The 20296-nt window shown below is 38.4% G+C and overlaps 1 protein-coding gene across 4 annotated transcripts in view; it reads right to left on the reverse strand.

Moving 5' to 3' along the window:
• The window catches only part of LOC5570719 (helicase domino), a 74730-nt gene that overhangs the window by 12051 nt on the left and 42383 nt on the right, over nt 1-20296 (reverse strand). For all 4 annotated transcript variants that reach the window (XM_021843865.1, XM_021843863.1, XM_021843866.1 and 1 more), the window contains one exon: nt 10548-12281. In XM_021843865.1, coding sequence (XP_021699557.1) covers nt 10548-12281 — 1734 coding nt within the window. The remainder of the gene's footprint in view (nt 1-10547; nt 12282-20296) is intronic.

Genomic DNA, 20296 nt, shown 5'->3' on the forward strand with positions numbered 1-20296 from the left:
TTCTTCACGAATTCGTTTGTTGAGCGCATCCACGATTACCTTGTAGAACGGATCTTTCGACCGTATCCACTGCCGCCGGCGCCGATTGCGAAGGCGAATTAAGTTTCTGGTATGCTGCGATATTTCTGGAACATCGTATGGCCGAATAGGTAGCTTGGGAACGGAAAGACATTCCGCATGAAGAATAGTATCGCTGAAGAACTCGACTGCGCCATCTACAGATGTGATGTCGTTGATCTCCAGAACAATTGGCGCTGTAAGATCGATGCTATCGTTGACAATTCTCTGGAATCTGGACCAGTTGGCACGAACATAGCAATATTTAGTATTGTCGGAAACGTCGGTCGAAGGTGTGGAGTCGACAGTGAATACCACTGGTAGGTGGTCGGAAGATAATTCGTTGATAACGATGGGTCTTGACATATCCACTATGTTATTGGATAAAACCAAATCAAGGGTAGACGACTGCCCTCTGCCCGTGGGATGAAAGGTAGGTGCGTCTGGAGCGTGGATGAAAAAATTCTCTGATACTGACATTTGTAGCAGTTGAGTACCGGCCTTGTTACCTCGGCTGCAGTTCCATTGACGACTGCGAGCGTTAAAATCGCCAATGACAAATGTGGGAATATCACCAGCTGACAGCATCCTAAGGTCGTTACGAAAATGCTGCCACTCTCCTCTGTGCCGTGCACCCGGAAAGTATGCTGCGACGATCTTCATCAATGTTCCATTACAGACCACGAGGATTCCGATTGCTTCGATGACTTTAGTACAAAGTTCAATTTGCTTGAACAACAGTCCCTTTCTAACCGTCAACATAACTCCGCCTCCCCTCTCTGCATTTTCACGCTGTCTGTCCGCACGCAAACAGCAGAAGTTCGGATGGATAAAAGAGTTGTGCGAGTTCAACCACGTCTCCGAAACAGCAGCCACGTCAATACCATGCCGGTGAAGGAAATCGAAGTATTCGAGATATTTTCGCAGAATAGACCTTCCGTTCCAGTTAAGCATTTTTAGTTTAGCGTGATTAGGCATTGTAGACGTATTTTAGCATCAACTCAGATAGAGCTGAGAATTGTTCCATTTTGTTTCTGCACCCTTGCAGACGGTGAAACATATCGCGGGCCAAGCTCAGAAATTCCGATATAGAGAATAGATCAGGGTCCATTCCACTACCACCGGCTTCGCTATTACGAACCACATCGGAGTATCGCGGACGGCCGTTGTTATTGTGGTTGACGATGATGTTCGACGCTAGGAGACAGCAGGGATTGTCCCTGCGGAGAAGAATACGGATTCTGGGATTTTCTCTTCACAGTGACACGATCTTCAATTGACTTCAGGTATGTCTTCCTGGCAGGACAACCTCGAAAATTTGCTGTGTGATTGCGTGCCTCTCTCCACATTTAACACACAAGGGGTTCATGTTGCAATTGGTCTTTCCGTGACCGAATCGTTGACAACGATGGCATTGTACGACGTCACTTTTATTCTTCACATAGGGTCGCCATCTAACGATGACGTTAAAGAGCGATCTAACTTTTCTTAGTTCTTGCAATTTCACTGTACCCTTCTCGAAATGTAGCATGTACAGAACATTGTCTTCCACACCGTTCTTCTTCACAGAGAACACTTTCACTTCTTTTGGAGAAATGTTATTACTGTTCAGTTCTTCTTTGAGTTCTTCGAGGTCATACATCGATAAACCCGAAAGTATGATCTTCACAGGTATTTCTTCCGCTGGGACATAACTGTAGAACTGCATTCCGTTTTGTTTCAGACTAGAAATCGTTTGGTGGAAGTATTGTTTACTTCCAAGAATGAGCTGAACACCGTTTTTGATCACCTTCATTTGGTACTTGTCTTGAGGCACATTCTCCGTTGAGAAGAATTGGCGAAGTTCCTTTGTACTTTTCCCAGTGACCGTTATTGGTGGGCATCTGAACTTTTTGGGTTCGGAGGGCCCCGGCGGTAATAGCTGGTTTTGGGGTGTGTTGTCATAAGTGTCCCCGACATCATTGGGCAGTCTGTTGTAGATATTGTTGTGACAGACGGCACTCATATTACAGTGGGTTGACTGAGTGGAAGTCGTGAGTTCAGGGTGACTCATTTTTTGACGCTTCGGACACTCAGGGGTAGATTCTTCGTGGTCATTAGAATTAGCTGCGATTCTATGTGACTTGTTGTAGTCACATCTTATTTGTATCCCGGACTTTCCGGGGACATTCAAGTGACTAAGAAATCCAACGCGAATGTATCTGGGCCTTTACACTATCGAAAACACGACGAAATTTACGTTGCAAAAGTGAACGAAATGAGGCGCGTGCAATATCCGACCGTGTGGCCAGATTGACTGTAATAGTGCTATTCGGTACATCTCTAGTCAAAATCATGTGAATTCTGTTTGATAATGAAATTTTTCAACACTCTTAGTAGAAACGCCAAAAATTCACATTTTTCATTTTAACGATAGAGTATGAAATTTTTCAAAATTTCAACAGGTTTTCACTGTGGATACTATGAGTAAGATGTATTTCATCGTATGAGCAATGAGATTTTATGCAAATTATAATTTTTATTGTGTTTCAGTCGAAACCCAAATGCACGGTGAATGGATCGTTTTCAATATATATATATGGTTCCTATTACGTGCTATTACCGTGCATTAGTATAAAAGACATGAAATTATTCGGTAATATTAGATTTATTGTTATGTCGTCATTAAACTACTTCATATTTAGTTTCTGAGTGAGTATAGAATGGTTTGGACAATACAGTCAATCCTCCTACAACGATTTTAATTTAAAAATCATAATGTAGCCTATTTTTGAACTTTTTATGGTTTTTATTGTAAAAGAAGATTTGAGTACTTTAAAAATGAGTGTGCATACTACTAGCAACAAAGTTGCACCATCAACAACGTTTCTGCAAGATACAAAATAAAATCATGACGAAAACGATACGCACGGTGAAGTGTGCACGGTAAATGGTGACATAGAACGGTACGAGGCGACCTTAACATGACATTTTCAAACATAATTTTTGAGTATTTTTTTGTTATGCATCCCTAGTTTTAGATTTTTCCCTGAATTATTATATAATTGCACGCTACTTAGAGGTATTGTAGTACGCTCCAAATTATTTGGAAAAGTTATATAGCAGGGTGGCCACCAAATATCCATTTTGAAATTCCCGGTTTTCCCGGTATAATTTTCAAAATTTTCCCGGTTTTAATCTTCTTCTTTCTGGCGTTACGTCCCCACTGGGACAGAGCCTGCTTCTCGGCTTAGTGTTCTTATGAGCACTTCCACAGTTATTAACTGAGAGCTTACTATGCCAATGACCATTTTTGCATGCGTATATCGTGTGGCAGGTACGAAGATACTATATGCCCCCTTGAAGAAAACAAAAGTGAAAGAATTGTTTAAATCGGTCATCCCGTTATCAAGCCAACTTGTGACATACGAAAACCATTCCATTTTCATTTATAAATGCAGGTATGCCCCTTTTGTGCATCCTATTACCCTGTTTAAAGTATTTTAATTTATAATCTTTCGATTTTGTTCTTCATAACATTAACAACATAACATAACATTTCTAAGATAAGTGTAGCGAAGTAAACTATTCCTACAAAAAAAACAAATCACTTCTGTTTAAATGTTATTTTCCCAAGATTACAGATGCTCAATGGCAATGGTACTTTATGGTACTTTTTACAACTTGTTTTTGGTAGTTAGTAAATTTAGAGCTTGTAGATGTTCGTTCAATATGGTTTTCCCGGTGATCATCTCAAATTCCCGGGTTTTCCCGATGGATTCAAATTCCCGTCTTTTTCCCGCTTTTCCCGTTTTTTCCCGGTTCGGTGGCCACTCTGATATAGTTTTTTGAGGTAAATTTTTTTCTTAAATGCACGGTGAATGGTAGCTTGACGGTAATTATGTTTCGTAGGTACCCAGTTTGATCATTTTTTTTGTTTATTAAATTTCTACTCGAAAGTGAGACATTTTTCAAAAATTATACTGAGAACATAGAAGCGGATCATTTGGCAAAGGCTCGTTTGACATATGGTCATTTAACATAACGACCATGACCATAACGCATAAACAGAAATAGACCCTTTTTCAAAAGATGCCAGTTCTTGATGAAAAATGGTTTTGCCAATAGACCCAGACACTCTTATATTCTTTGAATAGCACTAGCAACATTTTGGCGGACAATACGGAAAACAAGGTAGCCCATGAGGCCTTCCTTAGCCAAGTGGTTAGAGTCCGCGGCTACTAAGCAAAGCCAAGCTGAAAGTGTCTGGGTTCAATTACCGGTCGGTCCAGGATCTTTTCGTAATGGAAATTTCCTTGACTTCCCTGGGCATAATGTATCATCGTACCCGACCACGATATTGCTGTGTGCGTTTGAAATGCAAATATCAACTGCGGGAACACCAAATGCGGTAAGATTTTTCACAAGAAATGCGGTGCCAATGATAGATTTTTCTTGCTAGGTCCGCGGTGATTTATATAATCGTTGCTATGTGTTCTTTGATAGTTTTGTGTTACCGCATTAGGAGGACTTTTAGTTGCACGAAGAGTGAAACCAATTCTACCTACCGAACTGACAAACCGTCTACCTATCGAGCAGACCAGCAAAACAGATAGGGTCTATTTCCGAAGACGAAGAAGAACAACCATTCAAAGAAGTCTCCTCGGGCAACTCTCTGTATATAGACTCTGCCTGCCGGTTTTGGACCCTTGGCGCAATGAGAATATATACCAAGGTGTGGAAGAAGAAGCAATGGCTATGGATTAATAGGGAGAAAAAACGTAAACACAAAAACTACGTCACTAATTTACACGGCTTCTTATGGGAGCTCACTCGCTTGTAGTTGTGAATCATTTTGCACCGTGCACGGATTTCACCCATACTAACTGTCTTTTCCACACCTCGTTATATATTCTCATTGCTCTTGGCGTATTATGGATGCCCTACAGAAAAGCATAAAAATAACACTTGAACTTTTGGGAACATCCACCGGGAACTTTATTTGTATTCCTAGCAACAGTTTCAGGAAAAATATTTTGTCTGGAGTGCCAAAATACTGTTATTTAAGCAGTTTTGTAAACGAAAACCCACGAGAGGGTTCATAATTAGCAATTCCAGGTGGGTCAATAATAGCCAACGCGACAGCTAGGTGGATTATAACATAGGAATCAAATGGAGGGCTCATAATAGGAAACGTCAAATTCAAAAACATTCCTATTATAGAAGAGTGCATGGTGACGCCACAAAAAATTATCCTTCTCTGTCCCTCTTTCATCACGCTCAATTGACTGTCCTGCTCTTTGACACTCACTGCTGGAATTGTTTAGATTTTTTTTATATGGAGTTGACATTCACTGCTGGAATTGTTGACATTTTTTTTATATAGAGTTTCGAGGTTAGGTCAAGCGTGCAACGATCTATGAACACAGGCGGGGTTCATAATTAGAGTAGGGTGATGTGCTAGTATCCATCGTATTAAGCATTGATCAGCGAGAACTGCAATTTTCCCAGTATTGCAGTGAATGATGCTGATACAAACCGATGCCAAACAATTCTTTCTCAAAACGGCTTTAGCATTGGAAATAATGCAAAGATAATGCACCTTACCGTATTCTCAATCCGTCGTATCGTTTTCAACTCAGTCGCAATAAGTTTCCAGATTCGTCTCACAACTTACGGCTCACTTTGATGTATTGAGTGGCTAAAACACAATACATCAACGCTATAATAAAATGTTTTACTAGAAAATATAGATCTACGGGCATCTCCCTCCATTCCTTCAGCATGATGGAATATACTAATTTCCTTTAAAATTAATTGTTTCTTATCAAAATTCAGCCCAAACATATGAACACAATTACTTTTGACCGTACAATTCTGGCATTTGCTCACAGTACAGCGAAAACAACACAATCAAAGGAACCGTATTTTTACGTCGAGCGTCGCGCACACATTGATGCGCACAAACTTTTTTTTTTCTCAGTACGACGGATTGAACTTTGTTTACATTCTCAATTATTCGCGGCGGTTGAGGAAATTTCGTAAAATTTTGAGATTTATTGAAGTTTTACGGCGTGTGATTGGAGTGAAATCCATCAGTGAAGAAGTACGAAGGTTTTCCATAATGAAAATAAGTGCCCGGCGATGTAAGTCACACAGGGGGGCGAGAAGAAACTTGTGTTGGAAAGTGGTGTGACTGATGTCGATCGCTAAGCATTTCTCTCAAATCGTGTTCGTCCATGCGATTTCGGTGAAAAAGTGTAAAGTGGATAATTGAACTGAAGTTATTTATCGAAATACAGTATTTTCATTGCATTTTTGGTGTACAGGTGGACGAATCATAAAAGCTTTCACAAAATTACATTTTTAAATGAATCTATGTTGCAGGTAAGTTGGAATATCCGCCGTAGTGGAACATTTTAAGTTTGATACGACGATTAGTAGCTCTTACGACGAAGCAGAACGAAACCCTATAGAAAACAGTTTATCGAATCCATATTATACTGGGAAAATCGAATGATTTTGAGTGGTTTAGATGCGTACTATGAAGTCAAGACGTGAGAATTGTTAACAGGAATCATAAAACAAATATCCGTCGACAAAAAAGCGTCGAGAAAAAATATCAGCTACTAAGAGCACAGACAAACAGACGTCACACTCTCACTACTCGTCACTAAATGAATTCGGAATGCAATAATTGAAAAAGGTGTAACCTTACATGGCAAATTAATAAATATAAATAAATAAATAAATAAATAATTGTCCATCGACCACCTTTTTAACGGTCAATTCAAAAATATTGTAGGTGGCTTATTCGCCACCTGCAGCGCTCGCGTCGTTTTTGTTCGTGTTTGACGTTTACACACTACCGCCATCTGTTGGCCTGTCGGCCAAACACACCGATTTTAGCATTGGGCGTATATGTCTCCGTGACTATGATTTTGATCGAGATTTGTTCTAAGTGTTACATCTGTTTGTCTTTGCTAAGAGGTTCATAAATAATAATAAAACATTAATCAAAATACATAGAATAGTAATTCAAGTCATCGTGCAAAAGCTTGGGGTTCCGCATGTAAACAATTATTGTTAACAACTTATCTATAGCTTTTGATTCATTTCAATAGTTTATGGCTTTTTTTAAAGTAAATGATGTACTAGTAAGGTTTGTATTAAAAAAATGCACCATTTTTATCCGTGTGTAACTTTTTTTGTCCGTGGGTAAAAATTGATGAAAATCTGGGTATAACTAGATTGGAGTGTATTGTTTACATGTGCAAAATTTCATAACAATCGGTTCAGTGATTATTGAGATGGCATCGAAACAAGAAGAAAATCGACGGAGAATTATGCGCAACGTCATGGAAAATCCGACTGCGAGCATGAGATGGATCGGAAGACAACTGGGAATCATCCATACAACAGTGATGGAAAGTAGCGAACACTTCTTCTGAACTGGCACAAAAACAAATCCAAACGCTCCCGAACGTCAGAGCGCTGGTTTACTCGCATTTGTCGGCTCCCGAGTAACTGAAGCTAAAAGTTATTCGCGAACGTGTTCGGAGCTGTTCAAAGTCATATTGTGTTTTTGGGAAAAAAGCTGCTTCCCCTCCGAGATTTATGGTTTTCAAGGGCTTTTGACTACAAACAAGTAGTTTACTGTCGATATGATGGTAATACAATTAATTTGTCTGTCAAAACCATAATAAATCACACCTTGCTCGGTTACTCGCGAGTAAACACTCCTGAGCTTGTTGCTACTTCTTTTGACATGTTTTCCCGAGCAGACGGGTGCGGACTTACTCACACCTAGCCAGTTCCCGAGTCTGTGATGTTTGTTATGCGTTGGTATACACTCGTGAGCTGCATCGTGATGCGAACTTTTTCAGCACTGCCATACAACTGTCTCCCGGGTGGTAAAATCTTTTAAGGAGTCTTAGACGACCGAGCTGGAAGTGGAAGAAAATCGAAGACAGCTGACCTTGTGAAGGCCCGGAAGGTGTTGGATTATTTCAAACGTAATCCGAACCTTTCTATTCGCGACACGGCTCTGAAGGCCAAGTGTTCCGCCTGGTTCGTTCAGCAAACCATGAAACGAGTTGAGCTTCGTGTATAGAAGGTCCGAAAGGGCGTGATCAACTAAACACGGCGGCCAAATCCCGCGCAAGGAAGCTGTATCGAGAGTGGTTAACGAAACCAAAATGTGTGGTTATGGATGACGAAACCAAATCAAGGCAGACGCAAAGCCGATACCAGGGCTGGAGTTCTACGTTGCTAAGTCAAGATTTGATGTTCCGGAAGACATAAGGAAGAAAAAAATGGATAAATTCGCCAAAAAATACTTGCTCTGGCCGGCCATATGCTAATGCGGTAAACTGTGTAAACCGTACCGTAGTATACGGGTACCATCAACAGCGAAATTTACCGCACCGAGTGCCGACAGAAGCGTCTGTTGCCCTTCCTGCGGGCTCACAGAGGCGAGACATTATTTTGGCCGGATCTGGCATCATACCATTACGCGCGATCGACGTTGAATTGGTACAGAGACAATAACGTTGTTTTTGTACCAAAAACCGCCAACTCCCAGATTCACCAGAAATACGTCCAGTGGAAAGATTTTGGACTATAATGAAGGCGAAAGTTCGAAAATCGTCCAAGGTGTTTAAAAACGAGCTGGAATTGAAGAAAATGTGGATGAAAGTGACAAAAAGTAAATATGCCGAAACATAATCTATATGTATTAGTTCATAGCACTTAAACTATTCGTTCATACACTCAAAATAATCCAAACGTCATTGCTACCGGAAAAAAATCACGTAGATCATTCCAAGTTCATTTTATCCTCACTTTACCTATGGTAATGATGACCTGATCATACATAATCACCAAGTGGAGATCCGGTGATTGTTACTGCGGTTACCTATCGCTCTTACGTGAATCTCCCGTAAGCACTCAAATTCATTTTGACATCTGCGTAATCCTTCATTCAGTGATAGGCTTGGATGCAAAGGTGATGGGCGCTAGTTTTTTTTCAAGAACATTTTTCAAATTGTTTTCAAGGTAAATAAGCGTTGGACATGTGAATTTGTCAATCGGTTAGTTATAGCATTTGTGCACGCAAAATGTGCAGTAAAAACTACTATTTTGGCGCTCGCACCGGAAATTTTCAACAAACACGAAATACGCTTGATTTTACCATGTCTGTAGTCGAAATCAGATTGTTCTAAATTATTTCTGTCAAATGTACCAGTAATGTGGTGGGATGTACCGTAAACATAGTAAATTGGTCTGGAATTCCATGGTAGTTTCAAGAATGGGCATGGTCAGCTAAAATAGTAATTTTTACTACAGATTTTTTTCTTGTGTGTCATTTTACAGATATAATGTTCAATTTATTGTAATTGGACACTGAATGATATAGTAGAAATCTTTAAAAAAAATATTAACAAGTGATTTTGAGAACATGAACATGAGCCAATATTTTGATTTGGCTACGAACTGCTATTCTGGATAAACTTCCACTGGATATTTTGCAGAATATTTTATTCAAAACGCACCTGTTTATATTGAGTACAGTAAATATCGTTATATTTATTTTTTTAATAAACCTATGAATTTATTCCGATAAGAACGGAAAAGCATCTGGAATCTATTGAAACACTTCGTAAAAGCTACGGGAAACTCATATAGCTGTTACGTAAAACTTTTATTAATGGATGAAGTTCATTAGTTCATGCGTTCTTTCAGAGCTACCTAAGATTCAAGTACCGTCAACGTACCAGTACCCGCTTATGTAGCTCGCTCACGAATTCAAAAAGTAAGGTAAGTTGAGTAAATACACAAAAATATGTCCACAGTATGATGCTATTTGTCGATTAGAATTGTATAGCGGCTAAAGTTTTCAAACTTACTTTGTATAAACTTATCTTTTTTCAGTGTTAGCGGGCTACTGGAACATGAGCGAAAACTGGTGCTACGTGAAAATTGCGATGAAAAAAAACACGTATGTTTTCACGTAACAGTGATATGTGGATTATTTTGTGTGTAGCAATCGTGTTAAAATTCACGTTAATAAAACAAAAAAGCCCTGTGGTTCAAAACGCTGCTGATAAGCTTTTCGCTATGACAAATAGAGGCGCCACAGTAATTTCTAAAAGATACGGCCCAATTCTAAGTGGAACAGATTTCATTGACCCTGAACTTTTGCATGATGATTTTTGATGGCGATGATGACTGTTTGATTGATTTTTTTTCCGCAGAAGTTTTGCAAGTGCTTTACAAATAATGTAAGAATATGATTCAAATGTCTTATTGTTTTGAAACTTTGAAGAAAGAAGAAAACGAGGAAAACAGCAAAACAAAATTTAAAAAATACCTATAATTCCCTTTTGGATGAGCCATAGAGATTTTCAATTAGACGTGTGATCACAATATGGAATATGGCCAAAACTTGTTACGGTTTAAGGAGGTGACCCAAAACTTATGCACGGGCGTGTAACTTATCAATATCATACCTGAATTGTTTGTCTTTGATTGGCCTGTTGCGATACGGACACGGGAATGACTCTGCCGACACTAGTTTTCCCCAGGACGATTTGTCCACCCGATGCAATGGAAGCCGGCTGTGCATGGCGGATGACTTGCTGTATCTGCTGCACAGTTACAGTTCCGGCAGGAAGATTTTTCGGGCCTTGTACGAACAGTTGCGTTGGTTGACCGGCTTTGCCCGCAACTTGAGTGATTTGGGTCATTTTTCCGCTCTTACGCTGGGCAGCAATAATTTGCTGCTGCAGTTGAAGCTGTCGAACCTGGCTTTGATTGCTTATGGTTTTCAGTTGACCCGGTTTCACTTGGGACAATGTCATTCCCGTAGCTGCTACCGTTCCCGAAGAAGTTTTTACAAGTGTGGCAATTTGTTGACCAGATGTTCCTGCCTGTTGAACTTGCAGATTGGCAGGAGCAAAAATCTGTGTCTGGGGCATGAGTTGCTGTTTATGTTGTTGGCTGATGATTTGCCGTTTCATCATCATTTGCATCTCGCTTTCAGTGACTGGTCGGGTGATCATTTGTTTTGTACCAACCTGTTTTATGAACTGAGTTCTCTGTTGACCAGGTGCAACCTGAACTGTGGCTATAGTTCCGGCTTGCGTTGTAGTGCCTGCTGCTGCAGAACTAGTAACTGTGGCAACTGAAACTTTCTGCCCAGCGGATTGCACTTGAACCGCCTGACCTACAGCCCCCGTTTGGATTATATTTCCTTGGATGATGGCAGGGCTTACCAAAGTTGGTTGACCTGTTGCTTGTTGAAGAACCGTTGTTCCTCCTTGAGCTGCATTTGGATGCAGAACCTTTAGCTGCTGTCGGATTGGTTGTTGTCGGTAAAATTGTATTTGGGATGTGTTGATGGGTTTTCCAGCGCTTGTAACTGTTCCAACCGATATTCCCTTTGCAACTACGCCGGAAACCTGCTGACCTCCAGCCATCGATAGACGAAGTTGTGCTGTCTGCAACTGGGCTTGCGTTAGACCTTGGCCTAATCCACTGACGCTGACGACAGTGGGACTTTGTGATCCTGATCGTTGATGGAGAACCACTTCTTGTAGTGTTCCAGGAGGGGCAACTATTCTTTGTGCCCTCAAAGCAGATGTCGTTAAGGTAGCGACCTGCGATTGTTGTAAAGCACTTCCGGTTGTCATAACCGTTCCGACTGTGGCCAACTGAGCGACAGATACCACTTGGGGTAGAGATTGAGTTGCCAACGTTTGTACAATGGAATTTGTAGCTTGCGTTACAGCAGGACTACTCTGAATGATCTGGGGCGTAGATTGATGAATCGACACAATCTGTGGCTGCGAAAGTTGAACTTGATTAGCCGACATAGTCGTCACCGGGGTAGTAAGAACAACTGACACCTGTTGCTGTGGATTGTTCTGCGCTACTGCTAACTGTTGTGTTATAATGTTCTGATTCGAAGGACTAGCCACTATCGCTTTAACAATTTGTTGCTGGCTTGGACTCGGGCAAATGTTCACTACAGGTTGCGATCGACCAGCCTGGATAGAAGGAGCCTGCACTAGAGTTGCCACGGCTGGTGCTGTGTTGGTTCCAACGCCGCAAACGACAATTGTGGTTTGCTGAACTTGACCACCAGCCGCTGCCGTTGCTATATGCTGCTGAGCATGTGATTGGATTTGAATCTGCTGCGGAACTTGCTGTTGAATGACGTGGGTCTGTGGCTGAACCACTTGCTACAAAGGTAAAAAGGCACAATTTGAAATATTGGAAAAGTGAAATAGATGATTACCTTGAACATATTTTCCATTGATTGCTTGATAATTTGGTCCACGATCTTGAAGAAACAGAATTAGACATAGCAGACAAACAACGTAACGGTATAGCTTGGCATTTCCCCGTTCATTTAAATTATTATTCATTTTCAAAAGGGGGGATCATTGGGAGCATTTTAGTTGAACATCGTTAGTTTTTAGAATAGATCAAAAAATCAAAGAAGTCAATGCCGCTTATGGACAGAGAAACATAAAATTAAAACCAAATCACTGACGTTATTCGAAACGTTGATTTTAATCAAGACGGACAGCTAAGAAAATGAAAAAAACATCAATTTGATTTAAAATTGAGATAGGTATTATCTCTCACTTATCGCTCTCAATCTAAATCCGCAACATATCATGAGAACCTGTAGAGTGCAACTGAAAGAATACCCTGCGAAACATTTGTTTGGTCTCAACCATCAAATACCGCTATCTACTTGGTCTAGGGTTCCTAAGTTCATAGCCGTTTTCAAAAATATCAGAGCACGTTTTTGAGATATTTGCATTATTTAATGATTCCAGACAATTTTCATGCAAGTTGACTAGTTTACGTGGCAATATATTTGCTCAATTTACAACAGAACTCAAAGTTCATGTATTAAAGCATACTTATCCGCAAAGATTATAATACCATCAACACTCAAAAGTTACTTTGTGATGCTTTAGAAAAGTACGTTATTTCGTAAAGATGCGAAGACTTTCGTAAAGATAGCGGACTTTGTGGCAAGTGTGCCATAGGGGCAAGTGTGCCACCCCTGCTTTTTATAAAAACTACAATATATATTTTTTCTTTGAGCTTAACAATATGTTCCTTCGTAGTTCACAATATAATAATCAAAATATGATGAACATTGCTCTATTTTACACGTATTTACATCGATTTTTGCAAAGACAACCAAATTTGAGTGGATTTTTATAAGATTTTGTTGTTTCTAAATAGCATGGTAAAAGGTAAATTATTACCAGATTTTTCTAACGTACTGTACATCGTGAAACTATTCAAATGTGTAAGTTATTGTGGCATTTGAACGAAAAAAGTATTTAGTTTTATATACAAAATCCAGTTTGGTTGAAATGTATAGTTATTGGGGCAAGTGTGCCACCTATTTGGTAAACACAAATTGTTGAAGTGAAATTTATAAAAATGTAAACATCATCAACAAAATCATAATAATAAACTAAAATGAGGCACCGGTAGTAGTTTCTGAAGTATAATAGGAGAATAACTAACATGTTTGCCCCCCAAAGCATGCCCCAAAGTGATTTTATCTCAAAATATTTAAAAATAACATGTTTTTCGGCTTTTTAAGTACCGTTTTACATATCTACATCAATATTTTACCGTTATTTAGTGCTTATCTACTTTAATATTATACATATTCGCCATAATATAAAGGTAATACATATATTGTATTGAATGGAGTCAAAAATAACCATTTTAGTTATTCGAATTGAGTAATAGGGAGTTACGCTTGTTTTGAATCTTGTTATAAAGCCTCCCCTTATTACGGTAAACTTAAAATTATTTTTTTAATTATCGATTAGCGTCTGCTTTTTAAATAATATTAATAGGAAATAAAGAAAATTTCATTACAAGTAAAATTACATGCGATGTTCATTCGGTGGCCGTCTTGTCCCATATGGGTGGCACACTTGCCCCATAGTGTCGAAAAATAGGTTATTTTGGATGATATTTGAGAAGCTCCAAAACTAATACTTTTTGGAATTATTTTCATTTCAAATGGCACAGTGGTTACGAAAAGATGTGAAACTATCATCATGAGGCTAAATTGGTGGATTTTATAAGCTTTGGGCAAAGTTAGAGAACAATTTGCTTAAGGTGGCACACTTGCCCCAAATTCCGCTACTGCATGCACGTTGAAAAAATCAATAAAATCGAAATTCAACAGTACATTTTAAACCAAACTGTATGCTCACATGAAAGTTTAAGTCCTTTGCTGCATGCTTGGTGGATAATATCACTAGTTTGATCAGGAAAATTGGGGAAATGATTTCGAACATTTTAATACACTAGATTCGCATGACTTCTTTTGTCTTATAAAATCCACGGATGAATGAATGATTTTTCAAAATTTGTCATTTTTTGAGTCGATTTTTTACTGATGGGGTGATATGAGCACCCTATTTTTGATTGTAAAATAATCTCATATAAGGTACCGCGGGGCAAGTGGGTAAATGGGGTAAGTGAAAATAATTGGTATATTTAACTGAATATGGGAATTGACGCTTTAAGCTCATGTTTAAGGAGGAAATTGAAAACACTACGTTAGGCAAGAGAATTCTGAGATTTTTCAGCCATTATTGCATAATAGAGCGAAAGATTGTTAACCTGTCAACTATCACTCCGTAACAAGTTGGCGGCGTGCAATCTTATTTTAATATTTTCAGCGGATAAAAGTTGCGGAAAATAATTTTCTGTACCACTTCTAAGTTTTCCTTTCTGACAGTTTTAAACTGCAATAAAAAAAGTTTTAGAATTAATTCGACATAGACCTTAATTGAAACACCGTCAATTTTCTACTGACGTGGGGCAAGTGAAAAGTTTCTCATTAGAAATTGAATTTGTGTTTTCTCTTTAGGTAGCTATAAGTATACAAGGTTCGCAATCACAGTCAAACCTCCATGAGTCAATATCTGAACGGACCATCGACTCATGGAAATATCGAGTCGTGGAAACAAATGCTTTGGAAAGCTGTTTGAGGGGACCATCTTAGTAACCATGAAATTTTGGTTTTAGTATGGTTCCATGAGTCGATATCGAGTTATGGAACATCGACTCATGCAGGTATCACTGTATCATAGAAGATCAGAACGTGCTGATAATTCAAGAAACACTATATTCAAAGCGTTAAAAGCTATTATCATGGCCAAATCGTGGAATTTCTCTAAACAAAAGGTTGCCAAATATTACGATATTATTATGTTTACTTCGGACAGCCAATTAAAAGGATTGAAAAGGATGATTGGAAAGTTCCAATATAAGAGAACGCACGGAAATCTGGAATACCTATGTAAAGCTAGTTCGATACATTAAAAAAATGGGGTATAGGTGTATCCACATAAAAAGTTTCTAAATACTTAATTGGAGGATTCCGTTTGATTCCTCTCGAAGAGTTCTTACCCGATTTTCTTAACAAATAACGAGCGGTGTAAATTCTACAAAGCAGAAATGCAATTGCTGTCCCATGATGTAAGAACTAACATTGGAAATGTTGCAATTATGAAGTAGTCGAATCATTTCAACAAACATAATTGAACATAAGAAAATTCAAGTAACAAGAATAAAATTTTCTTTGTTAGCATGTTACTTATATTATTGTTCATTGGGACGCCTTAACAAATGTTAAAGGTAATAGAAATCGTGAATATAACTGTTAGTTTTTGAATTTATTGTTCAAAACGATAAACTTTTCACTTACCCCACTTGTGGGGCAAGTGAATAGTAAGGAGACGTTTTTCAAAAAAATGTATGTGCTCTTTTCTTCAATTTAACATAAAAACAAATTTCAGCATACGGCTTATATTTGGTGGGAGTCAAGCTAATAAATATACATGACCTCATTTGTTTGAATTTAAAGTCTCTAGGCTCTGAAGAATCCCAACTATGCGAAATCCATTACCCACTTGCTCCACGGTACATTAATCTAAAAATTATTTTTTTTACTACACTTGAACTTTATTATTATTTATAAACACTCCGTGTTAAAACATTCATTTTTTTTAAGAATATTCTGACAGTCAAACATCATCATCCACAAATGATGAAAATGAAAAGAGACATTCGGGGCAATATGGGCAGTTTTTTCGAACATCATTTTCCCATTTGGCTACACCGCCCCGACTACCCCTAGATCTTAAACCACTGAGCTATCGCAGATGTTTTTACAAGTACAGTAGCGCTAATAGAAGTGTGCGATTGCATTAAATCGGGTGGGTGTTTTCGCATATATACGTTATGTTTCGGCATATATACGTTATGCATAAGTACGATAGGCATAATGGACGATAGGCACTATTTTCAAAATGAAAAATGGAATCGTTTTAGCGATTGGTTGACTCATTTGATTTTTGTAAAGGGCTTTATAGGGCAACAGTATTGTTCGCACAATGGTGGCCCTATAGGCGCATCATAGTTGTGAATCTGTGCACTGAAAATCACATCAAGATAAAAAAACGATTAAAGTTATGTGGATAATGTATAGAGCCGTATAACACAGACAAACAGACATAACACTGAAGAAATTATCATCGATCACTTATTTAACGATCATTTCAAATTTGTTATGTTTCAAACCCCACACACAGGGGCGCGCGCATCGTTTTTCTACGTGTTTGACGTAACGACCTTCTTGTATTGAAGGCTGTTTTTCATAGTTATTAGATTGAGAGTATTATTAGCGTTAGGTCTGCTGATGTTATAGAACATATGTAGTATCTGCTTTATTTGATTGATATGCTCTTCTTCTGTGTCATACCATTTCACTAAATTATGTCATTATAGCTGGATCCTTTTCATCAGATATCCTTTCTTCTTTAAATCATTGGCTGTTCTTCATAGTTCTACGATCATTTTTTATTGGAAGTAAAAGCTACTAAAATAATCTCAAATATTCCATTTTTTGTATTATGCTGTTCTTTCGAGTTTAGTTAATGGCATTGAAGATGTAAGTATTTCTATCAGCAATTTTCCTTCTAACTAGCATTTGAATGATTATGTGGATTCTATACTGGGATCCCGAAGGCAGATCTGTCCAACTATTTTATCTACTTGCCGAAAATACTTGGCACATTTGCAAAATGGCGTAATCTGACCCCAGCAAATTTTATCTCAATTGAAAGCTTGGAAATAACTGAATTATTCATTTATAAAAAATCGAGTATATATCAAACTCTCTGCTAACTTGTAATCAATTGAAAATCAGCAAAAAATGTTGGCTAAGCAGGCAAAGGAAGTGTTCTCACCACACTAAACTGATGAGCTAGCTCTGAGTGAGACTGTACGCCAAGAACATCATCAGAAAATTACATTTGAAAATGGAATTACCAATCATGGTTAATGTTTGATTTAAGTTCTACACGTAGTTTTCAGAGAAATATAACATATATAAATGTAATTTGCTCACGGAATCAACCGGGAAGGGCACAATTGTGAATTTTGTGAGTGCAAAAATTCCTCCCGGAACAAACTCGAATCAAAAGCGGTACCAAACGCACTCGAACAAATTTTAACTACGTGCGGCGGATTTAGAAGCCTTACGATCCTTAGAAACGGGAGAAGTGAGATCCATTCCCGGCAGAAGTAACCCGCTACATCAATACGATTCCACCTGGAGACAGAGCTGGATCCGGCAATATCGCGCATTTCTTGGGATAGGATATACCTATGCGGTCTAAAACTTTGCTGCAAATTTAAATTGTTTACCTTCCGGATGCCATAGGCTTTCTGAACAACTTTGTCGAAGAGTAGAGCTTTCTATCTCATGTAGACCACTAGATAGTACTAGTTAAGAACGCTCAATATCCACTGCGCCACCTAGCGGCAAAATTGCTAACTAAACTGATGCCTTTCGGATTTCCTTGACCTTCTGAACAACTTGGCAGAAAACTCGAACTTTCGATCTCACGTGGTTTACAAGATAGTACATGCTTAAAATGCTCAGTTTTACATGCTTATCAAATTGCGAATCAAACTGTTGGCCTTTCAGATATCCTTGATCCGCTGAACAACTTTGCTGAAGATCGCCTCTTTGCAAATCAAAAGGATCTCGAGATATAGCAATGTGAATTTACCTGTTTTGAAAGGTAAAAATGAACTGTGCTTTGTTACACACTCAATCTGTTCGGTAAAAATAACTGGGTTTTGGAACTACCGAAAAAGTCAGTAAACTAAAAAAAATGTCAGAAATCGAAAAACAGAGATTTTTTAATGAAATTTTGCAGAGAGCTTTCTTTTTATATCATATATCGATAAAAAATAAAACAAGGTGAAATTTGCTTTTCAATTATGCGTGGCGACAGTTTTCATTTTACTGACTTTTTCGGTAGTTCCATAACCCAGTAAAATTTTACCGACCCCAGTAATTTAATATAAGTGCGTAGTTCAGATCACCGGACTGTTTCAGCTGTTTCGGTTAAGGTTTGATACATTTACCGGAAACCGTAAAATTAGCTTAATCTTTAAACGTTTACAAAGAATACCTAGGGTGGGTGTACCAGTTTTGGACATAGTGGTTCCCTATTTCGCCATACGTGATAACTTTGATGTCTTCTTATTTTGAAAATTTTTGTTTGTTGTATTAGTTAGATTTAAGATATATCTTGATGTTGAAACATTCAAAAATATTTAAAATGTGAAAGTTATCAAAATTTCACATATGGCCAAATAGGGAACCACTATAACCATAACTGGTACACTTTCCCTAGATTATTATTAAATTTACCATTGACATTCTCATCATTGTATGGGGGTAAATTGTTGTTGAACAATAGTGGAATTTGTGTATACCTTGTAACAAGGTAAGTTTAGTTTTTTTGCCAGCCTAAAATAATATTCTTCGTTCTAATTACTCTAGTATTTTATATAAGTACACACAATTTCAATTATACTAATCAAGATTTAAATTGCGAATAGAAATCCACGTGTTCCGAAAGGGGCCCAGATAGTCGTAGCGGTAAACGCGCAGCTATTCAGCATGACCATGTTGAGGGTCGTGGGTTCGAATCCCGCTGGTCAAGGATCTTTTCGTAAAGGAAATTTTCTCGACTTCCCAGGGCATAGAGTATCTTCGTACCTGCCACACGATATACACATGCAAAAATGGTCAATCGGCAAAGGAAGCTCTCAGTTAATAACTGTGGAAGTGCTCATAAGAACACTAATCTGAGAAGCAGACTCTGTCCCAGTTGGGACGTAACGCCAGAAAGAAGAAGAAGAAGTGTTCCGAAAGGGATCAAATCCACGACTCCCTATTCGCTAGATTCACCTACAAGACCCCACAGTTAAAAGGCGAACCAAATTCGATTATAATGCTCATTCAAAATTTCATGTCGCCTAAAACGAAACGTGCCAAAATCAAACGGTTGTTTTTTTAACCTTTATCACCGTAATAATGACCACGAATTGAATTCACCTAGGGTAGAAGTACCAAGTTTGGCAATAGAGATAACAAAAATAGATTTTCCTTGCGGTTCCACTAGATTATAACGGCTAATATTCACAAGAATTATAAAACCATGTTTTTTTGTGACAACTAGGGTAAGTGTACCAGTTATGGCCATAGGGGTTCCCTATTTCGCCATATGTAATTACTTTAACGCCTTCAAATTTTGATTTTTTTGTGAGTTGTAGTAGTTAGATTTAAGATATATCTTGATGTTAAAGCATTCAAAAAGATTTAAAATGTGAAAGTTATCAAAATGTCACCACATCAACCGATGAATGTATGTTGCATAGTGAGAACAATTGAACAAATTTAGCTGGTGTGCAATCAAATTTACTGTTTTAAGGCCGGTTTTAAGGCTACTGACAAGAAAAGGAATCGCCTATCTCGATGCGTGGAAAATTTCTCCCAAGAAATGGTCAAGAAAATCACTTTTTTCTGATCGCAGTACGCAGTTGAGAAGAAATGTCACTTCAAAGGGGGCTCTCTGTAGGAAATTTCTTGACCCTTTCAGTCAAGGAATTTCTTAACTTTTCTTGAGCGAAACAGCATACTTAGCTTTAAGTACGATATCGTGTTAATATACACTATTGTGGTAATTGGTGCAAAGAATGTATGAGAGCAATTCTCGCTGAAACCAGGCCGCCATCGGCACGCATCGTTAGAATTTCAATTTTATGTCACTGATCGCTAGCTTTCGATAAAACTTAAGGGTGGTCCTTTTTGTTTTCTCAAATTGGTGGACCCCTC

The sequence above is a fragment of the Aedes aegypti genome, chromosome 2, assembly GCF_002204515.2.
Source record: "Aedes aegypti strain LVP_AGWG chromosome 2, AaegL5.0 Primary Assembly, whole genome shotgun sequence".
NCBI classification, from domain to species: Eukaryota; Metazoa; Arthropoda; class Insecta; order Diptera; family Culicidae; genus Aedes; species Aedes aegypti.